General features: G+C 37.3%; 1 protein-coding gene across 13 annotated transcripts in view; it reads right to left on the bottom strand.

The window, feature by feature from the left end:
- VEPH1 (ventricular zone expressed PH domain containing 1) overlaps window positions 1-21,885 on the bottom strand; it is a 122,979-nt gene that overhangs the window by 11,238 nt on the left and 89,856 nt on the right. For 12 of the 13 annotated variants that reach the window (XM_039330635.1, XM_039330641.1, XM_039330639.1 and 9 more), the window contains 3 exons: window positions 19,497-19,636; window positions 15,036-15,170; window positions 4,642-4,759 (listed from right to left, as the gene is read on the bottom strand). In XM_039330635.1, the coding sequence (XP_039186569.1) occupies window positions 4,642-4,759; window positions 15,036-15,170; window positions 19,497-19,636 (393 nt within the window). Of the gene's footprint in view, window positions 1-4,641; window positions 4,760-15,035; window positions 15,171-19,496; window positions 19,637-21,885 lie in introns of those variants that run through there. The other variant, XM_039330649.1, reaches the window with a different exon arrangement.

The raw sequence follows: 21,885 nt of genomic DNA on the forward strand, positions 1-21,885 counted from the left end.
TAATTTAGGTCACTATTTTTTTTACCTATTTACAGTATGTTTACTAAGCCATTATATATTGAGGGGTCCTTGGTGGTCCCTGAGCTTGGTTGCTTTCTTGTAGATGTTTCATTACCCAAATTAGGCAACATCATCATTGCTAGTCTAACACTGATGACGTTACCTAGTTTGGGTAATGAAACGTCTGCAAGAAAACAACAAAGCTCAGATAATACCAAGGACCCCTCATTTCAACCCTGAGCTACAAATATTCTCCTTCATTAATACCACTATATTATATGTGTAAGTAAAGAAAATGCTGAAATGTAAATTGTTGCAAGCTTCAGACAGAAATTACATTAGCATGCTCTCTAAGAGTATTCCATGATCAACCATAGAGTCTTTTCCCAGTGTTCATTAGAAAGCCCTAATTAATTCTTTAAGTAGTTATAGGGATGAGGGAAAACGTAGGAATGGGAGGAAAATCAGAGAAGACACAGCGATCATCATTTGGTTAATTCTTATAAACAATAGGAAATCTGTTTTTCTGTTTGAGGAGAAGGATGTGAAAAGAATATGAATGGAATGTGCATATAGTGCATAAATGAGTAAGTATGGTGTGAATGAGTCTATATGGTATGAATGGAATTGTATATGTAAATGGCATTTGTGTATGTCCAAATTTTGTTTTCAGGGTATCTCACAATTAAACTGATGAAATAGGATGTCAGATTCTAATGGTGTGTGTGTGTGTGTGTGTGTGTGTTTTAAAAAAGTTTTCTTTAAATAGATATCAAAAGAAACTGTCACCAAAAATGGAATCTCACATTCTCCCCTTCCCATCCCCACTCTAATGTCCATAGCAAAAGATACATAACTAAATAGATAAGCTATTTTTAAACAGATATTATACAGCATTTTTGTACTCATGAGAATGAGCTATATCATATAAACAAATAAAAGATATGCTGGTGGTGTAAGTTGAATAATAAACTATTAGCTGAAGATCAAAGTCCTATCAGGCCCTTCCAGATGTCCTGGCTAAGAATAATGGGAGCTATAGTACAACATATAAAGAAAGAGCCACGCTGACAAATATACATGGTCTCTAAAATATATTTTAAGAGTGAGGATTGTAGTGGTCTGAAAAATAATATGCTCTCTATATGGCCGATGACTGTTTAGAAAATTAATCTATTTTATTTTTGGCTATGACAGCAGGAAATGAGCAAAGAAAGCCCCTGATATGGTCTGTTTTTTTATGTCAAACATTTGATTCAGTATGTTCTACATTAGAGTGTTTGGTGCTCTCTCTATCTCTCTTTGGTTACTTTTAAATAACAGAGAGAATCAGGAATTGATAAAACTATACATTCAGATCTCTTAAATGCCTTTTAAGCTGAACTTTGTTCCTAAGGACTATCAAAAGCAGCCAACACATGCCCTTTAGGAAATTCATGATGTTGACATTCTAGTAAGATATTGAGAATCCTGATCTGCAAAGACAATATTCAGACTTTTATATACAATCAATATATTAAGATATTTAAACTGCAGAAAAAAGAATATGTTGCTTATCAGTGACCATCCTTCTCCATTCATTTGTGCTTGCCTCCACGTGGGCATTCCTGTACCTTCACAATCACCGTCAGACTATCTAGGTCTGAATAGTGTTGGGAAAGACAGGGGGAAGCACTTTTTTATGGGCATGCATTCATGAAACCAAAATATCCCAAGAATAATTACCTGCACATGGATTATTTTTTGATTACATTTGAAGAACCACAGTGACGGATAAACAGCTGATCAGTTACCAACAGAAGAGAACATTTGTAGCTCAGGATTAAACTGTGGGGTCTTTGGTGCTCTCTGATTTTGATGGGTTTTTTGCAGATGTTTCGTTACCAAACTAGATAACGTCATCAGTGCTAAAAGGGAGTGGGATTTGCTTTTATTTTTATAAACTAGTGGCTTGCCCTGTCACTGTTGGTGGATGTATTTTTGGAAGTTCCTTGATTCCAAACACACTCCCTTCTAGCACTGTTGATGCTATTGGTTATGAAATGTCGACAAGAAAAGATTAGATAGCACCAAAGCCCTTATAGTTAATATTTCCTATGAGCATGTACAAAGCATAAGAAATTGCTTCCATGGGCTGGCAAAAGCAATGAGCTATAGAACATTTCAAAAATGCCGGTGCAATTGAATGGAAACCTACATTTGTAATGCAGAGAAGCATAAAGGAACATAAATAAAATTGGTATTGCTATGAATATTGCAGACAGTTATGTCAACAAGCATTTCACTGATCAATGAGGCAGAACTTAATTAAGCATGTAGGACTAATAAATACAAGCCTTCCACTGCTCTCTATATGTATTTCTAGCTATTACTTCTACTCTGGGTAAAATAACAGCAGCAGAATAAAATATAAAGGAATAAAAACAAAATCTGGAAGATACATAAATTTAGAATTGGGATATACCATGTAGAATTGTGGGGCTGAGGGAAGAGAAATAGAAAGAAACAGACTGAAAGGGAAGTTGATTGTGCAAACTCTGAAGAGCTTTTAGTATACATCTTGGAGAAAGGGTATTAGGATCAAGATATATCATAATATTAAAATTACTGAACTTGTATTATATAAGGAAGTTCCAGAATAAAATAACATCACTACTTTTACTTTAAATACATCTTATTAATATCAATAACATATTCTTCTGGTTGCTGTGGTTATGATTTCAGTTTTAATTTACTTTGCTTAGCCATTGCAAAAAACACATTTTAACCAAATAATAATTCAGTCTAGATCTTATCCTCGAACAGATGTGCTACTGAGGAAAATGAATACATTTCCCTTTGAAAATGTCATAGAATTAATTCTGAAGCAAGAATGAGCCAGTTGAAATACAATAAAAAGCTGCATGATGTTAATGGATTTTTAAAAAAGTTTTCATCTCTGCATAATAGTCAACAGTCAGCATTATAAAGTTGTCCAAACTCCTTGACTGCCAGTTCTTTCTATCCTGCTGAATAATTTCAATGGTTTCACATCTTCAGATGGCAAATCATTTTAACTGGCATCTGTTTTACTTCTCATAACTCTATCTCCCCATAACAGTGAAATGTTTCCAGTACAAACATATTGGCCCCAAAGAATAATTAGTACAATTCCATTTTGCTGAGGTCTATTCAGAAGAAAAAGAAATTGACAAGGAAATAGAGCCCATTATCCACCAAAAAAGCTACAGAACAAAAAGAATTATTCCTGCTTTGCTCTGCAAAATCTTATTAAGTTTATATAAACAATATGCCAAAGCAACTATCAATGTTTAAAAAGTAAAATAACAGCATGAAGAATGTTAAAATAAATACATCTTACCTTTTTATTTAAAGGGCAGTATCATGGGCATTTATTGAATTTTCTCCAGCATGGTGGAATTGCCTCAGCCATTAAATTTGTCAAATATGGAATCTCAAATTTTAGATTTGATGTTTGGATGTGGCCAATATATCTCACACTATTTCAATCCTGAAATCTTATGTTAATATTCAATACACAATTCTGTTATACTGAACTTCTCTCTATTTATTGTAATAATATTCTCCATTCTAATCTATTCTTAAGAAATCTTCTGAAGGTGGTTTTGAATGTGTTGAAAAGGCTATGGGAGGATACGAAAGACAGCTGCCCTCTCTGATTCTGCTTATAGAAGCTCTTCTGTCATTAAGAAAAGTGAAGAGAACTAATAATAATTATAATATAATAATAATAATAATAATAATAATAGTTGGAAGGGACCTTGGAGGTCATCTAGTCCAACTCCCTGCTCAGGCAGGAAACCTATACCATTTCAGACAAATGGCTGTCCAGTCTCTTCTTAAAGACTTCCAGTGTTGGAGCATTCATCGCTTCTGGAGGCAGGTTGTTCCACTGGTTAATTGTTCTAACTGTCAGGAAGTTTCTCCTTAGTTCTAGGTTGCTTCTCTCTTTGATTAGTTTCCATCCGTTGCTTCTTGTCCTGCCTTCAGGTGCTTTGGAGAATAGCTTGACTCCCTCTTCTTTGTAGCAACCCCTGAGATATTGGAACATTGCTATCATGTCCCCTCTCATCCTTCTCTTCATTAAACTAGACATACCCAAGTGAATTGGATAGAATCCCAAATAACCAACCATCTCTAATTATATTCAATCAGCAGTGCTGAAACATCCTAATTTATATGTTTCATTTACTCAACTAAATAACATACGATTTCTTGAGCTTTAAAATAACAAAACTCATCAACAAATTGAATTCTGCCCTATGGGAATGGCTACATTTCACTATGGAAATCACAGATAAAAGTACAACCTCAAAAGTGATCTGGCAGAATATTAAGAGACTGTCCAAAAACATTTGATTTTAAATGTCGTTTTTACCTTAATTTGCTCCTCTTCTTTTTTTTTCTGATGATGATGATAATGATCTAATCTTTTTTAGGTAAAGTTACAGCCAAATTTTCCAAGCAAGGCAAAGGTAAACCTTAACTTCTATGCCAAGCAGGCTTTCACAGTTAATAACATGATTGCATAATTCAGATATTTTATGCAGAACACCATTTATTAGATTCTGAATCTGTATTATTTGTATCATTCAGTTCTTCTGAAGAAAAGTCTTTTACCTGTTGCCTTTTCAGGATTGTTACACATGAAACATTGCCAAGCCCTCGCTTCTTCATTGTAACTGAATAAATCAAAGAACCTCACTTCTTTCAGATGTAACTGTATGTGGTCCAGATCCTAAGCAAGTTAAAAAAGGAATATAAGGAAAGTAAGAATGGATTTGACTATCATGCAATTGATTGCCTGCAAAGTAAAGCAATAAAGTTAAATCCCTTTATAAGCATTGGAATGTGAACTAAACATTTATAAGCACTGGATTCTTCCCTTCATCATTATATGATGGTAAAACTCTTCTGGATGATGTTTTGCAAACATCTTTAGTTTTAACTAAAGAATTAAATATACAATAATAAACTTTTATATTGAGATATAAAATAATCTTTGAACTACCAGTAGCTCAGAATTTTGGCAGGTATTTTCTGCTGTTTCAGGTAAGAGTCTTTTTGTCGCAGACTCTATTTGCAATTTTTCAGGTTGTACGTATGTACCCATTTGTATGGAAGCAAGGTCCTCCCCATGAGTTAACACTCTAGGGAGGTTTGTGTCCAACGAGGCATTCTCTGGGTTTTGTGATCTTTTTTTATAATTTACCCTTTCTGTTGCATTTTCATAATGGACTTATTGGCAAGTGATATTACTATTTCAGAGGAGTGTACATGCATGACAGGGAGTAAAGGAAATATCATCCAGTATTCCAAAACACCAGAGGATGAGACAAGAAACAATGGAGGGAAACTAATCAAGGACAGAAGCAACCTGGAATTAAGGAAAAACTTCCTAACAGTGAGAACAATTAACCAGTAGAAGAGCTTGCCTTCAGAAGCTGTAGGTGCTTCATCACTGGAGGTTTTTAAGAAAAGACTGGACAGCCACTTGTATGAAATGGTATAGGATTTCCTGCTTGAGTGGGGGGGTTGGAGTAGAAGACCTCCAAGGTCCCTTCCATTCCATTCCATTCCATTCCATTCCATTCCATTCCATTCTATTCTATTCTATTCTATTCTATTCTATTCTATTCTATTCTATTCTTATTCTGTGAATGTGTAGGTAAGGTAGGAAGTTCTGTGATCAGAGACATCTGCAAAATTGAAGGCTTTCATCAAAAGGATAGAAGCAGCATCAAGCCTTTGATGTGCAAGTTCTGCCCTTTTTGTATTTGTGTGATTACAACCTGGGTGCAAAAGGGTGGAAATTCATTGTGACAGCATAATGGCTTTCCTTAGTTGCTTCCCTGGGGCCATCGTACTCTATTCCCACATATCTTCTCTTGAGTTATGACTTCCTATTTGTTTCCCATGTTCTATGCATATTTAGTGGATGTGGCATGAACATGTAACCATGCAATCTTAATAGTGGTAGGAAAATGAAAAGATATCATTGCTTCCCTTTGCTCCTAAGTAGCAAACAATATCTCCATGGTGTAGTCTTTGATAGCTAGTATCTGTTGGGCACAGCTGGGCTTCAAGATTTAGTGACTGTGGTCTAGATAACAGCTTTTCTGATATTTGCTTGCAGCTGTGGCTGGCATCCTATTTTACCCCTGAAGATGCAGACACAGTTGCTGGCAAAACATCAGGAAATCTGTCTAGAACACAATCACTAAACCCTGAAGCCCAACACTGCCCAAAGGCTTCCATACTTAAAAAAAACTTGGCAAAGAGTTATCTCTCTTTGCTAACCAATGTGATACTGAAACCATCACGAAGCTACAGAGGGATAGGCAAAATGATGGCAAGCTGTGTTAGTAAGGATTAAGGATTTGTATCCCTGTTTTAGATTCGTCACATATTCAAAGTGACATGAAATCAGAGCACTTATTTTTAAGTGATTATGGCATAAGGTACTCAGTTTAGCCAAAGTAAGTAATAATGAAAAGAAAACAAGCAGCCTTCTTCCAGCAAACCTTTCTTAGAGAGATTCTTCTTGTGCATTAGTCTAAGACAGTGATGGCGAACCTTTTAGAGACTGAGTGCCCAAACTGCAACCCAAAATCCACTTATCACCAGATGCCAGGTGGGCGTGGCCCACTGGATGGGCGTGGCTGTGGTGGTCATACCAGATTGGGTGGGTGTGGCCAAGGTGGGCGTGATCACCTCAATGTTGCTCATGGGGAGGGACACCTGTGGGGGCCAGGCAGAGTTGGGGGAGATCCAGGGGGTCTCTGGCAGGTGGGGCGGTGGGCAGGAGGCTCGTCCTGCGGAGTGAGGCAAGGCAGGACGGGGGTGCCATTGTCACAGGGCAAGGTGAGTCAGGGGCCAGGGCAGCTGCTGCCTGACACCATCGGCCCCTGCACACAGGCCAGCGAGCACATGGGTGCTGGGATGCATCCAGCCATGTGGGACCTCGGCGAATTAGCAGGCAGCTAGTTGAAGAGGGACGGTTGCCATCTCCGGGGCATGGCGCGCGTGCCCACAGAGAGGGTTCTGAGTGCCACCTCTGGCACACGTGCCATAGGTTCGCCACCACTGGTCTAAGATATTAATTACAGACAAATTCTCACAAAAGCCTAGACCAGACAAATTTGTTGCATTAATAGATTAAGAAACTGAAGAATATTATGACATCATCTCTGAATACTGTGTCTGTACTGTAGCTTTTATACATATTAACTGCTTTCTAATTCATTTCTAATTAAAGATAAAACATAAACCATCTGCAAATGGTTGAGAACTGTTGTAGACGTTTTTAAAAATGGAGATGAAAAATCATGTTCTTGTCATCATGTTGGAACTGGATTTAAATGGTTTTTAATGGTAATACCCTACTAGAGTGATCACAGTTCAGGGAGTAGATTGTGGCAATCAACACTAGAAATAAGGCTCGGTACATCCATCCATTTTTTTTTCTTTATGGTCCAACCATTATCTTGTTGGAGTAAAGGCTACTGTTTCAGTCTTCATAACAGCAATAGGAACTGTAAAGAAAGAATGACTTTCAACTATTCTAACCAGAAATCCGGGTCCCAGATCATTTATGTTGCTTTGTATCCACTGCATGGATCTACAATTCTTTCTCTATTTGCATGAAGAAGGTTCTGTCCTCTTCCAAGCAGAAAAAGCCTTGAAACTCTGCATAATTTCAACTTTAATTAGCCCTCTTTTCCATGATTCTATGAAGAAGATTTCACCCTTCCTCATCACATGTTTGCTTGTGCATATAGATATCGTCCTTCATTTGACAACATCTACAGATCCTGGAAGCAAAATAGGTGTCCAGCCCTGTTTTCTAATGAAGACATCATTCTATTTTTGTAGAAATCTCCTATTTTCTTGTTCACAGAGGATTTTTTGTTTTGCATGTATTTTTAAAATGTCTTATAATGAACTGTGGAATTGTTCTACTGAATTTTTTTCCCCCTGCTGGATGATAATTGTGAATGATAAAAGTAGCTGCCCTACTTCTCACAGTAAATAAAAGATGATTGTTTGTTATCTTTTATGGATCTCCAAAAGTACAGGAATGACGTGACAAGTGACACTATAAGCCAATACAAATTATTTTGCAATGAATTGAGAAAATGTTGCAACGTTTGTTTTAAAAGCAACATAGCTGCTGTCCTTTGAAAATATCCATGAAGCAATTGACCAGAAATCTGCAAGGATATAAATACATCTGGAAAAATTTATGCACTAGCAAATTTGCATTACACTATAAAAATATTTTCTGTGACATGTACATAACTGAAAATTAGAACACAGCCCTCTATGAAAATTTATTTGAAAACAGACATACAGACTGATTTGATTGATATACATGGATTTGGTCATAATAATTACACACTTAAATCATTGAAATAATTTATACAAATTTGCTTATGGGAAAAATATGAAATTATACCAATGGAAGGTAAACACACTGGGTTTTAGCAACAATTTTAACAATTAGTATTAATGGTTTAATATTAAAATATTAATAAAACATAATTATATGGACAATGCTAAATATGCATTTAGAAGGAAATCCCATTAAATTCAGTGGAACTTAGGAAAGCATTAACACGGATTGCAGAAAGCTCACACTTTTTTTATGACGATAACAGATTATTTCTCTCAGTGGCTCAGAAATAACAGAATAGCAGAGCTGGAAGGGATCTTGTCTTCTAGTCCAACATCCTACTCAAGGAGTTCAACCTGGATGGTTCTGCCAATTTAGTTTGCATTTCATAGCTCATCTTACAACTGAATGTTAAATTCTGATATTTGATAGAAAAGTTATCCATATTTATTCACATATTTATGTGATCTTCCTATAAATATACCCAGTGCTTTTTTTGTTAAAAAAAAAAAAGGTGCCGGAACTCACACATGTCATACAACCCGCCTTGTCTACCCTACAAGGTTCCATCCAAAAAGGTGCCGGAACTCCGTTCTGGGCATTCTATGACAAAAAAGCTCAGACTATACCTATTTTTCTAGGCAATTTTCCCAGTGTCTATAACTTTTGTAAGCTATTTTTTCTATCATCATCTATTATGTTAAAGGACAACACACCATGGCTGATTCCCACGGCCAACTCACCACTGTCAACTCACCATGGAACAACCTGCCATGGGACAATTTGAAGTTGAAGACAGGCCAGAGAGTCCCAGTGGCCCATCAGCCAAGGAATGTGCTCTGTTGGCTGTGGAGCAAGTGCAACACACTCAGATAGTTCTTACACTGTTCCAGGCTGAGGGTGTGATGCATCTGTGAGAGTAGGCCTATTGCCACAGCTGTTTCTTCCTGGTGTACCCACTGTGAGGGCTAGTTGCTCTGCTGACATTTAGATACTGGCCCTGTGCCTCCAGAGTCACCAAATGCGCAGAGCTGGAAGGGGAAGTGGTAGGTTCAAGGTTCTTCAGCGGCTTTATTTTAAAAGGGGTCTCACATTTCTCTGACACTATTTCCTCAGCCAGAAAGAACTCCTAATCAGTCCAGAGGCATTTTCCCGGCGGGTCAATGAAGGATTCCTTGGGGATTCACCGGATCAGCCCATTTGGTTGAGCTTGTTTCTTTTTTCATCTCCCCCAGTGCATCTGCTTTTTCTCTCATCAATGCTTCCCTTTTCCCCTCTCTCAGTCTCAGCTCCAAATCTTCCCTTTTCCTTTCCATGCAAGCAAACCTTAACTAAACTTAACCCACCACTTCCCTTTCCAGCCCTTTGCATTTGGTGAGGCCGGAGGTGGAGGATCGGTACCTGAGTGTCAGCAGAGAAGCTGACCCTTGCATGCCAGGAAGAAGTGGTGGCGGGCCACCTCTTGCAGATGTACCATGCCCTCAACCTGGATCTGTACAGAGACTACCTGGGCGTGCCACGCTTGGCTTGGCCGATGGAGAACACATCTTGGCTGATGGGATACTGGGACTCTATGCTTTGGTTCACCCCAACCTTGAAGACTTCTAACTGGAGAAGATTCAAACCTAAAGCAAGACAAAGCCTGCTGCAATTCACTTGTCCCTTTCTTGAGTTATCCCACACTGAACTGTGCAGCAGCGAGTTGACCCCAAATAAGTTGGTTGCAGCGAGTTCACCAGAGTGAGTTGGCTGTGGTAAGTTGTCCTATTCCACATCTATTACTAGATATTGCAAAATCCTGTTGGTATGTTTGGTTAAGCATCTACATGCTGGGTGTTTTTCACATATCTATATGGTAGATTCATCTAAAAATTGTGATGGGATCAATTTTTCTTCTGTCCCTGCCCAGAAGATATGCAAGTGGACACTTAGCATAGTAATTCACAATCTTGCAGCTTGAAGATGTGTGGCCTTCAACTCCCAAAATTCCCCAGCCAACATGCTTGCTATGAAATTTTGGGAGTTGAAATCCACATATCTTCAAGTTGCCAAGGTTGATAGACACTGTTCTAGGATATAATAGTGACTACATATAAATGCCTGACAATAATTTCTACAAAAGAGTATAATCAAATATATTCATGGTCCCCAGCAAAGACTGAGATTTATTCAGGTTGAGGAAACTATGCCAGATAGTGAAGGATAAGGTTTTCCTATTCCCTACCTCCTGAGTAATTATGACAAGTGTTTAAAAGTGCTATTTCAATCAACTAGGGGAAAAAAGAAATATTTAAAAAACTTTTTTTTAATTCCCCAGTGAAGAATTTTTAACCATACTTAGAATGCCAGGCATTTTAAAATTATTTGACTGATATAAAACATCTGGCTCTTTCTGATTAAATATAGCAGAGTGGTATAGTTGACATGCTTTATTATATTAAAATTGGCCAGCTGTAAATTAAAACAGACCCCCCCAAATCAGATTTATTTAACTTTAACTTGCTCTTTATCAATTTACCTCTTCATGTTCACTTTTGTGTTAGAAGTATTTTCTCAGGGAAAATTGTTTAAGCTAGATCTTTTACCGCAAAGGGATATTCTGGTCTTGAAACCAGTGGAGTACAAAAGATTTATGTTGCAGGGCAGTTAAACTGGCCTGCTGCCAAAGGAGGCTACATGGCCTGTTAAAATGTGTTTACATCAGCAATTGAGGCTAATATTTTTCCAGCTTTAGAAAGGAAGCAAAAATAATGTGGTATGGAATAACTTCATACTCGCAGCATTAATAGTTACATGTAGATTGAAAATGTCAAAGTAGTTCTATGCTTGTCCTCATGCTTGCAATGCATGCAGTCAAGCATGCTGGTGGAATTCATATCTGAAGGGAATGGATACGGATCTTGTTGGATATAATCCAGATGTGTTGCCATAGAGCTGAAAGTAAAATTGCAATTCTTCCTTCATCACGCTGAGACTCAGTAGGATAGTTATCATAGTTGTATGTACAAACAACAAATGCCAAATAGAATCCCTTAATTTTAGAATAAATACGTTTAAAGGCATAATCAGAAACTTACTTTCTTGGAAGTGAGTGCAAGTGAAAACAATTGATGAAAATGTTTCTAGACTGAGTTTGTAGCGTTCCTTCTAGAAACTCACCTAATGCTACCAAACTCACCTAATGCTACCGAAAAAGTTTGCGACAATTCCATCATTCTCTCATCTATTCCTTTTTCTTTCTTAGTAAGAAAATAAGAGAAGTAGCAGAAAATCAAGATTATATATAGGCAAAGATTATGTGTGGGAATCTGGAAAATTCTGTGAATCAGATGGATATGAGAACAGGAATGATATAGACCAGTGATGGCGAATCTTTTAGAGACCGAATGCCCAAACTGCAACACAAAACCCACTTATGTATCCTTGGGTGCCAGGTGGGCATGGCCCATTGGGTGGGCATGGCCCATTGGGTGGGCATGGCCCATTGGGTGGGCGTGGCTTCGGTGGTAATGACAGACTGGGTGGGACTAAAAAGTTCAATCAGTTCCAACTTTGTGAGATCTTTTTTAGTTATCAGTAAAGGAGAGTATCTGTAGCTCAGGGTTGAAATGAGGGGTCCTTTGTGCTCTCTGAACTTCATTGTTTTCTTGCAGATGTTTCATTACCCAAACTAGGTAATATAATCCATGCTAGTAAGAAATGGGGTTTGCTCTTAGTTTATATTTTAGTGGCTTGCCCTATCAGTGTTGGTGGGAGGTGATTTTAGAGGCTCTTTTATTGGGTTGCTTACTGTTGCCTTGTTTGGCAATTCCTTGATCAGGGTATTGTTTATTTAATTGTTGGTCTGATGTTAATCTTGGAGTTAATCTGTATTCATCTGGGTGTTGATTGCTAGTGAGAAGGTGTTTTAGTTTTTTTGTTCCCTTTTTGGCTTGTTAATAATCTCTTTTGCACAATATGTAAATATTATTTACGTCTATGTGTCTATTGAGGGCCAATTTATCAGAGTGCCAGGCTTCCAGAAATTCTCTAGTACTTTTGCAAGATGAGTGGCAAACAAATCTGATAAATAAATAAAACCAAGGAGCCTTTAAAAATTATTTGATGATTTGCTGTGGGTTATCTTTGGTAATCAAAGCAGGAAATGATAACATTCCTTGCTGAAGAGTCATCTTTTGAGGTTTTCTATGTGACTGAAGTAGCATTTTTCTTGTCTAACAGTTTTCTAGATTTTTTTTAAAGCAAGGCATCATTGAAGGATTGAGAAAGAATTTCTCATTGCTTGGTTTCAATTATGCAATTTGAAGTTAGGGTTGCGAATATATTTTTCTTGTTATAAAAAAGAAAATTGTAGTCAGTCAAGGCTTACCTCAAATATGTTTTTGTTTTAAACAGATTCCATGCCGGAGATTCAATTGAACCCAATTAAAGATTAATAGATTTGACCAGAAATTCTTTGCTGACTTTGAAACAGTATTATTTACAATCTTTGAAAATGCAATTGCTTTGAAACAGTAATCTTTTCAAAGGGCAAAGGTTGACACGACAGAGCCTGCGCAAATAATTACTCTTCTGGAGTCCCTGCCATAACCCACAACTATGTGACTTTGCAAAAGGGAACTAAACAATTCATTATGATAGTTTCTCTGCTATTTGAAATGAGTTTCCCCCTTTCTCTTTGTAAATAAGAAAAAAGCTTATTTGCATTTTCCGTTCATATATCAACAGCATGTGGAAAAGATTACTGAGAAAACTCAGACATTTCTACAAACAGATGGCATAAATGGAAACATTGCAAAGATCAGAACTGAATTCCTGTGTATTGCTTTGCCGCTGTCCTCTAGTCATGAAAGACAATGAATGTTACCTATGACAGATTGGTAGAATTTTCATAGTATATTTCTGAATAACAATAACAGACAGTATATTGCCAAAAATCTACAATGGGAGAAGGAAATTAGCATTTCCTGAAGGTATCTGGCAGATGGCTGCTGAATAAGGAAGATGGTCCCCAATTTCATTAAACAGACTATATGAAGAATTATAGGTCTAGGTCACTTTGCTTTAGCTTCGGATCCAACCTAGAATTAAGCAGAAATTTCCTGACAGTGAGAATTAATCAGTGGAATGGCTTTCCTCCAGAAGCTGTGAGTGCTCCATCACTGGAGAAGAGATTGGACAGCCATTTGTCTGGAATGGCGTAGGGAGTGTTTCTCAACCTTGACAATTTTAAGGCATGTGGACTTCAACTGCCAGAATTCCACAGCCAGCAATGCTGGCTGTGGAATTCTGGGAGTTGAAGTCCACATGCCTTAAAATTGTCAAGGTTGAGAAACACTGGCGTAGGGTCTCCTGCTCAAGAAGACCTCCATAATCCCTTCCAACCTTGTTATTCTACATTCTATGATCACATAACTTAGTGCTATCATATAGCAACTACGTGAAGAAAGGCTGCATCATGGAAAAATATTAAAGGATACTGTTCTTTTATTCCTGATCTTCAGAGACAAAATATGCTTATTTTATTAATACAGTGAAATTTCTAATCCATCTCAGCAGGTAGAAATTGACTGTCCTTGTGTGGGCTGGACTACTAAGCAGTATTGTTCCTGGCTAGGATTTGGGTAGGTGACCACAAGGGATTTTTTTTAGGGCTGTAGGCTAAACTGCGCAATAGAATAAAAGGCAACAAAAAGCAGTCCAGACTGTAACCAAGAAACAGTATGATTATTGTCAGGATAACAACAGGAATTGAGCTTGACTAGAAGAAGACTTCATTTTTCTTACTGGTTGAACACAGATGAGATACAATAAATTAAAACAATGCATGTAAAAAGAAGGGATTAAAAAGATGTTGAATATCACAAGAAGCTTAAAACTCTGGAGGCCAGAGCAATCAAAACCTTACTAGCAAACCAGGAGGTACAATATTATAAATTATTCATAAATTTACGCAGCCATGTATGACTATCATAGATCAGTGATGGAGAACCTTTTAGAGACCAAGTGCCCAAAAACTGGCCTCGCCCCGCTCCATCCTCTGCCCCGCCCCCACCCTGCCTGCTCGCAGGGCCACTCACCACCTCCAGGGCTCGCTGTAGATCGCCCAGGCAGCCCAGCAGTGCCATGGTGGCCATGTCCTCTGCCCGTGCCCCGCAGCATCAACTATGCACGATGGGGCAGGAGGGCAGAATCTTGTCTATGCTGCCTGGCTTCCATGTCTTTGGCTGCACTGTTCTGCGTGGGCCACACTTGGGAGCGACTCTCCTCCATGGGGGCTGCTGGTGAGGGGGTCGCGGGGAGGCAAGGTTTGGGCAATGGCACATGTGCCCACAGAGAGGACTCCAAGTACCGCCTCTGGCATGGTGCCACAGGTTCACCACTACTGTCATAGATATAACAAAGATGAATCGGATGGAGATAATCCTCTGTAACCATTTTCCATCATTTTTCGTTTGAAAGCTTCACATATCAAGCAATAAACATCAACTTCAAAATTCCAACTTTGAGAATTTAACTGCCTTCACCATACACATTCAGAGATATGGTCCTGGTCTTTCTTTCAGTAAATAAAGACAAAATATACCCACCCCTTGAAGGTTTATAAGAAAAGAAATACCTTCTTATGTGGAAACGTAGATTGCACTATTGCAGTTTCAAAACTATGTGTTCCTTTAAGCTGAGTTTTTTCCCACAGGGTCTTCAGAACTTGCAAATAATTATTCTGCATGGACAATGGTTCTGGAAACAAGCCCTAATAGACAAAAAGAAAAACAATACTGACTGAAGAGAATATTTGTAGCTCAGGATACAACTGTGGGGTCCTTGGTGCTCTCTGAGCTTGGTGGTTTTCTTGCAGATATTTCATTACTGAACTAGGTAACAAAGTGCAAGAAAACCACCAAGTACAAAACCAGTACTTTTCAGGTATTATTTTTCCATTTGCAAGAATCTTGCACACTGTATCAGGTTAAATACCTTTGCATCTCTGGATGAAATAGGACATTAGCAAAAAACATTTTTTGCAATTAATAATTAAATCAGTGTTCTAAAAATATGATCCTATTGGGCAAACTTAAGAAACATGTCATAGATTAATATTAGGTAGAGTAGTCATGAATGCCTTGAAAATGATATTAAAATGTTGTGACCATGCACATCAGAATTGTGCAAGGTCTGGAATTTCCTGTGATGCTCTATAGAAGTGAAAGTTGGGCTTTGAAAAAGCAGGACAGGAAATGTATTTATGTTTTTGAATTTTTATGTTGGAGCGGACACCTGAGAAGACCTCCAAGGTCCCTTTCAACTCTGTTATTCTGTTATACACCATGGCCATCCAAGAAAACTAACAAAGGTATCATCAAACAAATCAACTCAAGAGTTGTCACTCAAGGCACAAATGACTAGGCTAAAAGTTTGGACTTAAGGTCAGGAGAAGTTGGGAAGGTGTCTAATGTTGGGAAAGTGGAAGGAGAGAAAAAGTGGATGGCCATGGTGGATGGAGTCAGTTACTGCATTGATGAGTGCTCCTCTTTAAGATTTGAAAGGCCAGATTAGGGATAGATCATCATGGAGAAAATCTATCTACAGTAAATGGTCACTAAGAGTCAACAACCACTTGATGGCACATAATCAATAACTACTGGACAAACAATGATTTGGGCCTGATATTTTTAAACTATATTTTTTTAACTATAGGAGATATTGATGACAGTATCTATGTGTAGAGTACTGAGGACAATATTTGGAGCAAATGTGGGAGAAAATATTCAGACAGCTGTTCTCAAATGAAGTTGGTAACGTTTTGCTTCAATGGCGGCATAGCTTCTTTGGGAGCTTATGTAGTTATTAACATAAACTTAATTAACATAAAGATATTTGGATGAATGGCTTACATTAAAACAAAAATTTCAACATACTTTTGATTTTAAATGAATTTAAAGATTTTCATGATTCTGACAAATCAATCTTTAAGCATTAGTGCAAGATAATGCAAATCATAGTGTAATTGTGGTCATGCAATTGCATAGACTGTGTTTATAAAAGATCTTACCAATGCTATAAGCAGCTTTTCAGCAAAACACAACCCAAACATCTATCATAGCAGAACACATTGACTCATCTATAAATTAAAATCTAATTCTCGGAGCCACAACCAAATTGATTCAACACAATCTTCTCTTTCCTATTTTTGTCAAACTCAAACTTATGGTTAAGTAGTATTTACAAATATCTCCATAGAATCTCCATAGACAGTATTTACAAAGATTTTAAACTATTAAAATGAACAAAGAGAAAAATTTGAGACTGACTCCCTTCTTTCAAATTACAGCAGTCTCAGAGAGAAAAAATATTCATTTGTATCCAGCTGAAATATTATGCTTGACATTAGAAAACAATTTTATTTTAGTTTTCTTGATTTGCTTCCAATTATGTATTTTCAAATTAAATGAATCAACAATATAAGCTGATACATGTTTGTTACTAGGTAAAGTTAATTGTATTCAGAGATGTCCACTCCTAGGTAAGCACGTACAGTTCAACTATATGAAAATTACCTGCATTTTAACTTAATTGCCAGTCCATAATAAAATGGTCTATGTTTATGTGTGTGTAACTACTGTAATTATAGTATAATGAATATAATGAACACTTCTATCATAAAACTTAATTGGTTTGCCCAGACTCTAGGATTGTATAGAATGATCAGCAAGAGAAAGCATAACAGTAATCAAAGCAAAGAATCATTTGATGCATGTACAGAGGCTTCCTCATGAACTAAGGAGAGAAGGAGAATTACCTTTTTAAAAATGAAAATTATTATAGCATTCTCCAGTTCCCAGAATTTCTAGCTAGCTCCATCAGCAGAAGGGGAAGCTCATTAAAAGGGAACCATTATGGATTAGAGTAACTCCTTGTGGCTGAATGCAAATAAATATTCTCTTTACATCTAATTAAGTTTAATTTACTACCATAAACATTATTACCAATGGAGACCAAAAAATAATCAGGCTAACACACCAGTAAATCTGGAACACACTGTGGGTATACTGAAAATGCAGAGGGGCAGTGGGGCAATAAGATTGACCTAAACAGTGTGATTATAATATCAAACCATTTTCAGCAATATTGGAATTCATCAAAGGAAAGTGACTCTCTCATACTGTGAATGGGACCTGAAGTTACTATCAAAACCTGTAGCTGCTATTCTCTGCCAGAAGTTCATATTAAAAGGCTGCTACATAGGATACTCATAACTTGTTTCCATTTCCTCATTCAAAAAGTTGTTTGGTAATTGGCAGAACCCTCAATTCAACTGAAACACAATTTGCAGTATGTATGTATATCCTTATTTTAAAGAGCAGAATATTCAACTTTATTTAGCATCATTATGAGGGGTGGTAGGAAAGTTGTATGAGGCAAGGGCCATAACTGACCAAAGATTGAAGATCTACCAGTAAGCAGCATTATCACTTAATGGCCAAGGAGGGACAAGATGGATGAGATGGCAGTACTAATTAAAAAGATCTCTCTCCAGATAGTGGTTATGACAATGGGGTTATCATGCTGCATGGTTATAGGGATAGCAGCCTCACTATACCTACCCTTAGTATTACAGAGCATTCATTTGCCTAGGACTAGGTGCTGGTTTGGGCACCAATGGAATGGGAACTGGTTAGTGGTCTTGTGTGACATCTAGCCAAGTTATTGAGGCTGTCATGGGAGCATACTTAGTGGGGCAATAGCCATCTTGTTCATTACATATTTCAGCAAGACTTGGAGGACTTGGGAAGCCAGATCCTGGACTGTTTTTTCTATTGCTTTTTTTTTGGCAGTAGTTCCATAATATGAATCTACTTTTAGCATCACAAATATATTTTATCCACACCTATATTGTAACAAAGGGAATGATCGATAATAAGTAATTCATAAAATTATTATCAACATGAATTCATAATTAGCTTCACCAATTAATTGAACTCAACATTGATTAGGTCTTCTAGACCTCATTCCTCAAACTACAGTATATGTTGATATAGATGAGCATATGAATTGTGGATCAAAGTCTGTGAACCCATTAGTTCCAATTTATCTATGTTTCAAGGAAGTAGGATCCTAAATTAATCTGGCCCTATTATTTTCTAAGGCAAAGGAAAGTTTTCCAGTTCTCAGAAAAAATAGCATAACTATCCAGATTTTTAACAACTTTATATTAATAATAGGAAGTATTAAGCTCTGCTATCACCTTAGTTAAATGATCTGAAGAATTTATTGCAGTGTTGCTTGGTAGGTGACCATTTCCCTTTCCTCTATGAAATGAATATATAACACTTAATTTCAATATCACAATCCTGATCCTTTGTGACTTACGGTTTTGACAATAGAAAGAATGTTATAAAAAGAAGGGAAATACGATGAAATCTTGAAGGGATAGATCTGATCAGTATTGTATGTATTACTGCCAAAAGGAAAATTGGAAGATGTCTGTTTGTCTGTCTGTCTATCTATCTCCATCCATCCACCCTGCTTCACATTTTTTTGTTCTTTTATTTTCTTCTTTTTTTCTTTTTTCTCTGTTTTTCTTTTCTTTTTTCGTTTCCACATTTACCGCACTATATTTTTTCACTTTATTTGAATGTATTTTTAATTACCTATGTAAAATCTTTTAATAAAAACTGTTTTTTTTAAAAAAACAAATCAATATAATAAATGGCAATATTACATCCCTGTTCAGTGCAAACCAGATCTAAAAATGACCCAAAGAAAACAATTTTTTTAAAGACCCTTAATCCCTTTTATAGGCATGGAGTTAAAGCAACTGAATGGAGCTGAGCGTTTACTGACTGGATGCCCTTCCTGATGGCTATGCAGAGCTCACAGCAGATATTTTCTCTGCATCCTGATAGACAAAACATCTTTCAGCTGCCTAGGATTGAACTCTCAACCTTCCGAGTGGGAGGTGAGTAGCTTCAGAACAACATTAATTTACATCAATATATCTCAAGGGATTACAGTTAACACTGGTTTTAATTGACATCCACTTTAACAATTATTATGTTTATATTCACATTGCACACACCTGCTGAAAGAGAAACATGATATGGATCCAAAGTTGAGGCTGGTGACTGATGAGAGCAAAACCGGATTTACTGTACAGGCAGTAGTGACCTTTCAGGGGACAGCTGAAAGACAACTTTGCTACACAACTTTTAACTGTATCTAGGAACAAAAACACACATTATTAATATCAACTATAAATACGGATGTACTATAAGTCTGACTAAACATTTACTATTTTAGATTTACAGCTGACTACTTTTATATTTTACTGTAATATAACTTATATTAGAAAGGAACCAAAGTAAAATTGATCTAATCATAAATCAGTGGGTGATTTGTAGTATTTCTGGATCTCTTGTTTTAAACTATAGTTATGGTCTAAATCAGGGGTAGGCAACCTTGGTTCTTTTATGACTCGTGGACTTCAACTCCCAGAATTCCTGAGCCAGCCATGCTGGCTGGCTCAGGAATTCTGGGAGTTGAAGTCCACGAGTCATAAAAGAGCCAAGGTTGCCTACCCCTGGTCTAAATTATGAAGAGCACTTCAGATAAACAGGAAATGATTGTTGGATGAAATAACAATGAGGGTCATTCAGTTTTAATATTCAAAACAAATTCCTGACCTCAGAATGGTTTTAATTCTAACGAAGTAGCATGACTCAAGGTTCGGATGAAAAGGATAATTCCTTACAAGCCAATATAAGCCAACAAAGGCAGAAGAATATGGCATTATCCGATGTTGGATCCATCTTATTGCTTATAGAATGGCTGGAGTCTCCCAGCAATCAGACAGTGATATTGCCAGGCGCTCTTCATTGCCCTCTTCTTTCTACTAGGTGTTTTGCAAATGGAAAATTTCACTTGCAATAAAAATGAATAGCAACTTTTTTTCCCCTCCTGTTTTGCTCCATTGGGTTATATGAGGCATCTGACTTGTCCTGTCTTTCAAAGTGCAAAAGTAATCCTTGTCTTAAAACAGTTTGTTACAGCGGCACTGGAAAAAAGTGACTTTTGACCATGTTTCACACTTCTGACTGTTACAGCATCTCTATGGTCACATGATCAAAATTTAGACGCTTGGCAACTGACTCATATTTATGACAGTTGCAGCATCCAGGGCCATGGGATCATCTTTTGCAAGCCTCTGACAAGCAGAGTCAATAGGGAAGTCAGATTTGCTTAACAACTGTGTTACTAATTTGACAACCACAGTGATTCACTTAACAACCATGGCAAGGAAGGTTGTGTTGTTGTTGTTAATTGCAAAGTCGTGTCCGACCCATCATGACCCCATGGACAATGTTCCTCCAGGCCTTCCTGTCCTCTACCATCTTCTGGAGTCCATTTAAGCTCACCCCTACTGCTTCAGTGACTCCATCCAGCCACCTCATTCTCTGTCGTCCCCTTCTTCTATTGCCCTCAATCTTTCCCAACATTAGGCTCTTCTCCAGTGAGTCCTTCCTTCTCATTAGGTGGCCAAAGTACTTGAGTTTCAACTTCAGGATCTGGCCTTCTAAAGAGCAGCCGGGGTTGATCTCTTCTAGGACTGACCGGTTTGAACGCCTTGCAGTCCAAGGGACTCGCAGGAATCTTCTCCAGCACCATAGTTCAAAGGCCTCAATTCTTTGTCGAGGAAGGTTATAAAATGGGGCAAAATTCACTTAAGAAACGTCTCGCTTAGCAACAGAAATTTTGGGCTCAATTGTGGTTGAGCGTGAGGACTACCTGTAGTTTCTAAACAATGGTCGATCAGCAGAATTAGGTAAATGGAGCAAAATGCAGTACAATAATGCTAGGAATTTGCTACCATAGTGAAAAAATGAGATGTTTTCCATTTCCTTTCTTTTTCTTTTTGGGGTGGGAAGAATTTATTTATTCAACTATTCTCCCATCACAGTAGCTGTTCTATGCTGAATGCCGGATAATAAGTCTGTGGTTGATGGAACACAGCGTGCTTTTTAAATTGCCACTATGCCAAAGAATACAACATCCTACATTAACTATATTTTAAAACTAGAGTTGTATGTGGAGATAAGGTCCGCTCACCATATTGCACTAAATTATAGATCTTACATTTCAATGACTAGTGTGAGTAAAAACCATCTTTATTCTTAGGAAATTTTGAGTGACTCATCTCTTTTTTGACTAAATAAATTATGTCATGAAAAGCTTAGCTTTTATTGCAATCTTATCTAAACTAGGTTACTTTCAGATATATGATTTTAACTCCTAGAATTCTAAGCTGTAGCCATAGCAATTGAGGAATTCTGGGCAATGAAATCTGTATTTCTGGAAGGCTAGAAGAATGCTGCTTTTAAAGTTTTCCATCTGTTGCTTGTTAATTATGTTCAGTTTATTTTCACATTTTTATTAAGGCTATATTACTGCTTATTACTGGTTGTAATTAA

This window comes from Crotalus tigris, unplaced genomic scaffold (genome assembly GCF_016545835.1).
Source record: "Crotalus tigris isolate CLP2741 ecotype Arizona unplaced genomic scaffold, ASM1654583v1 scf7180000024430.1745191, whole genome shotgun sequence".
Lineage (NCBI taxonomy): Eukaryota > Metazoa > Chordata > Lepidosauria > Squamata > Viperidae > Crotalus > Crotalus tigris.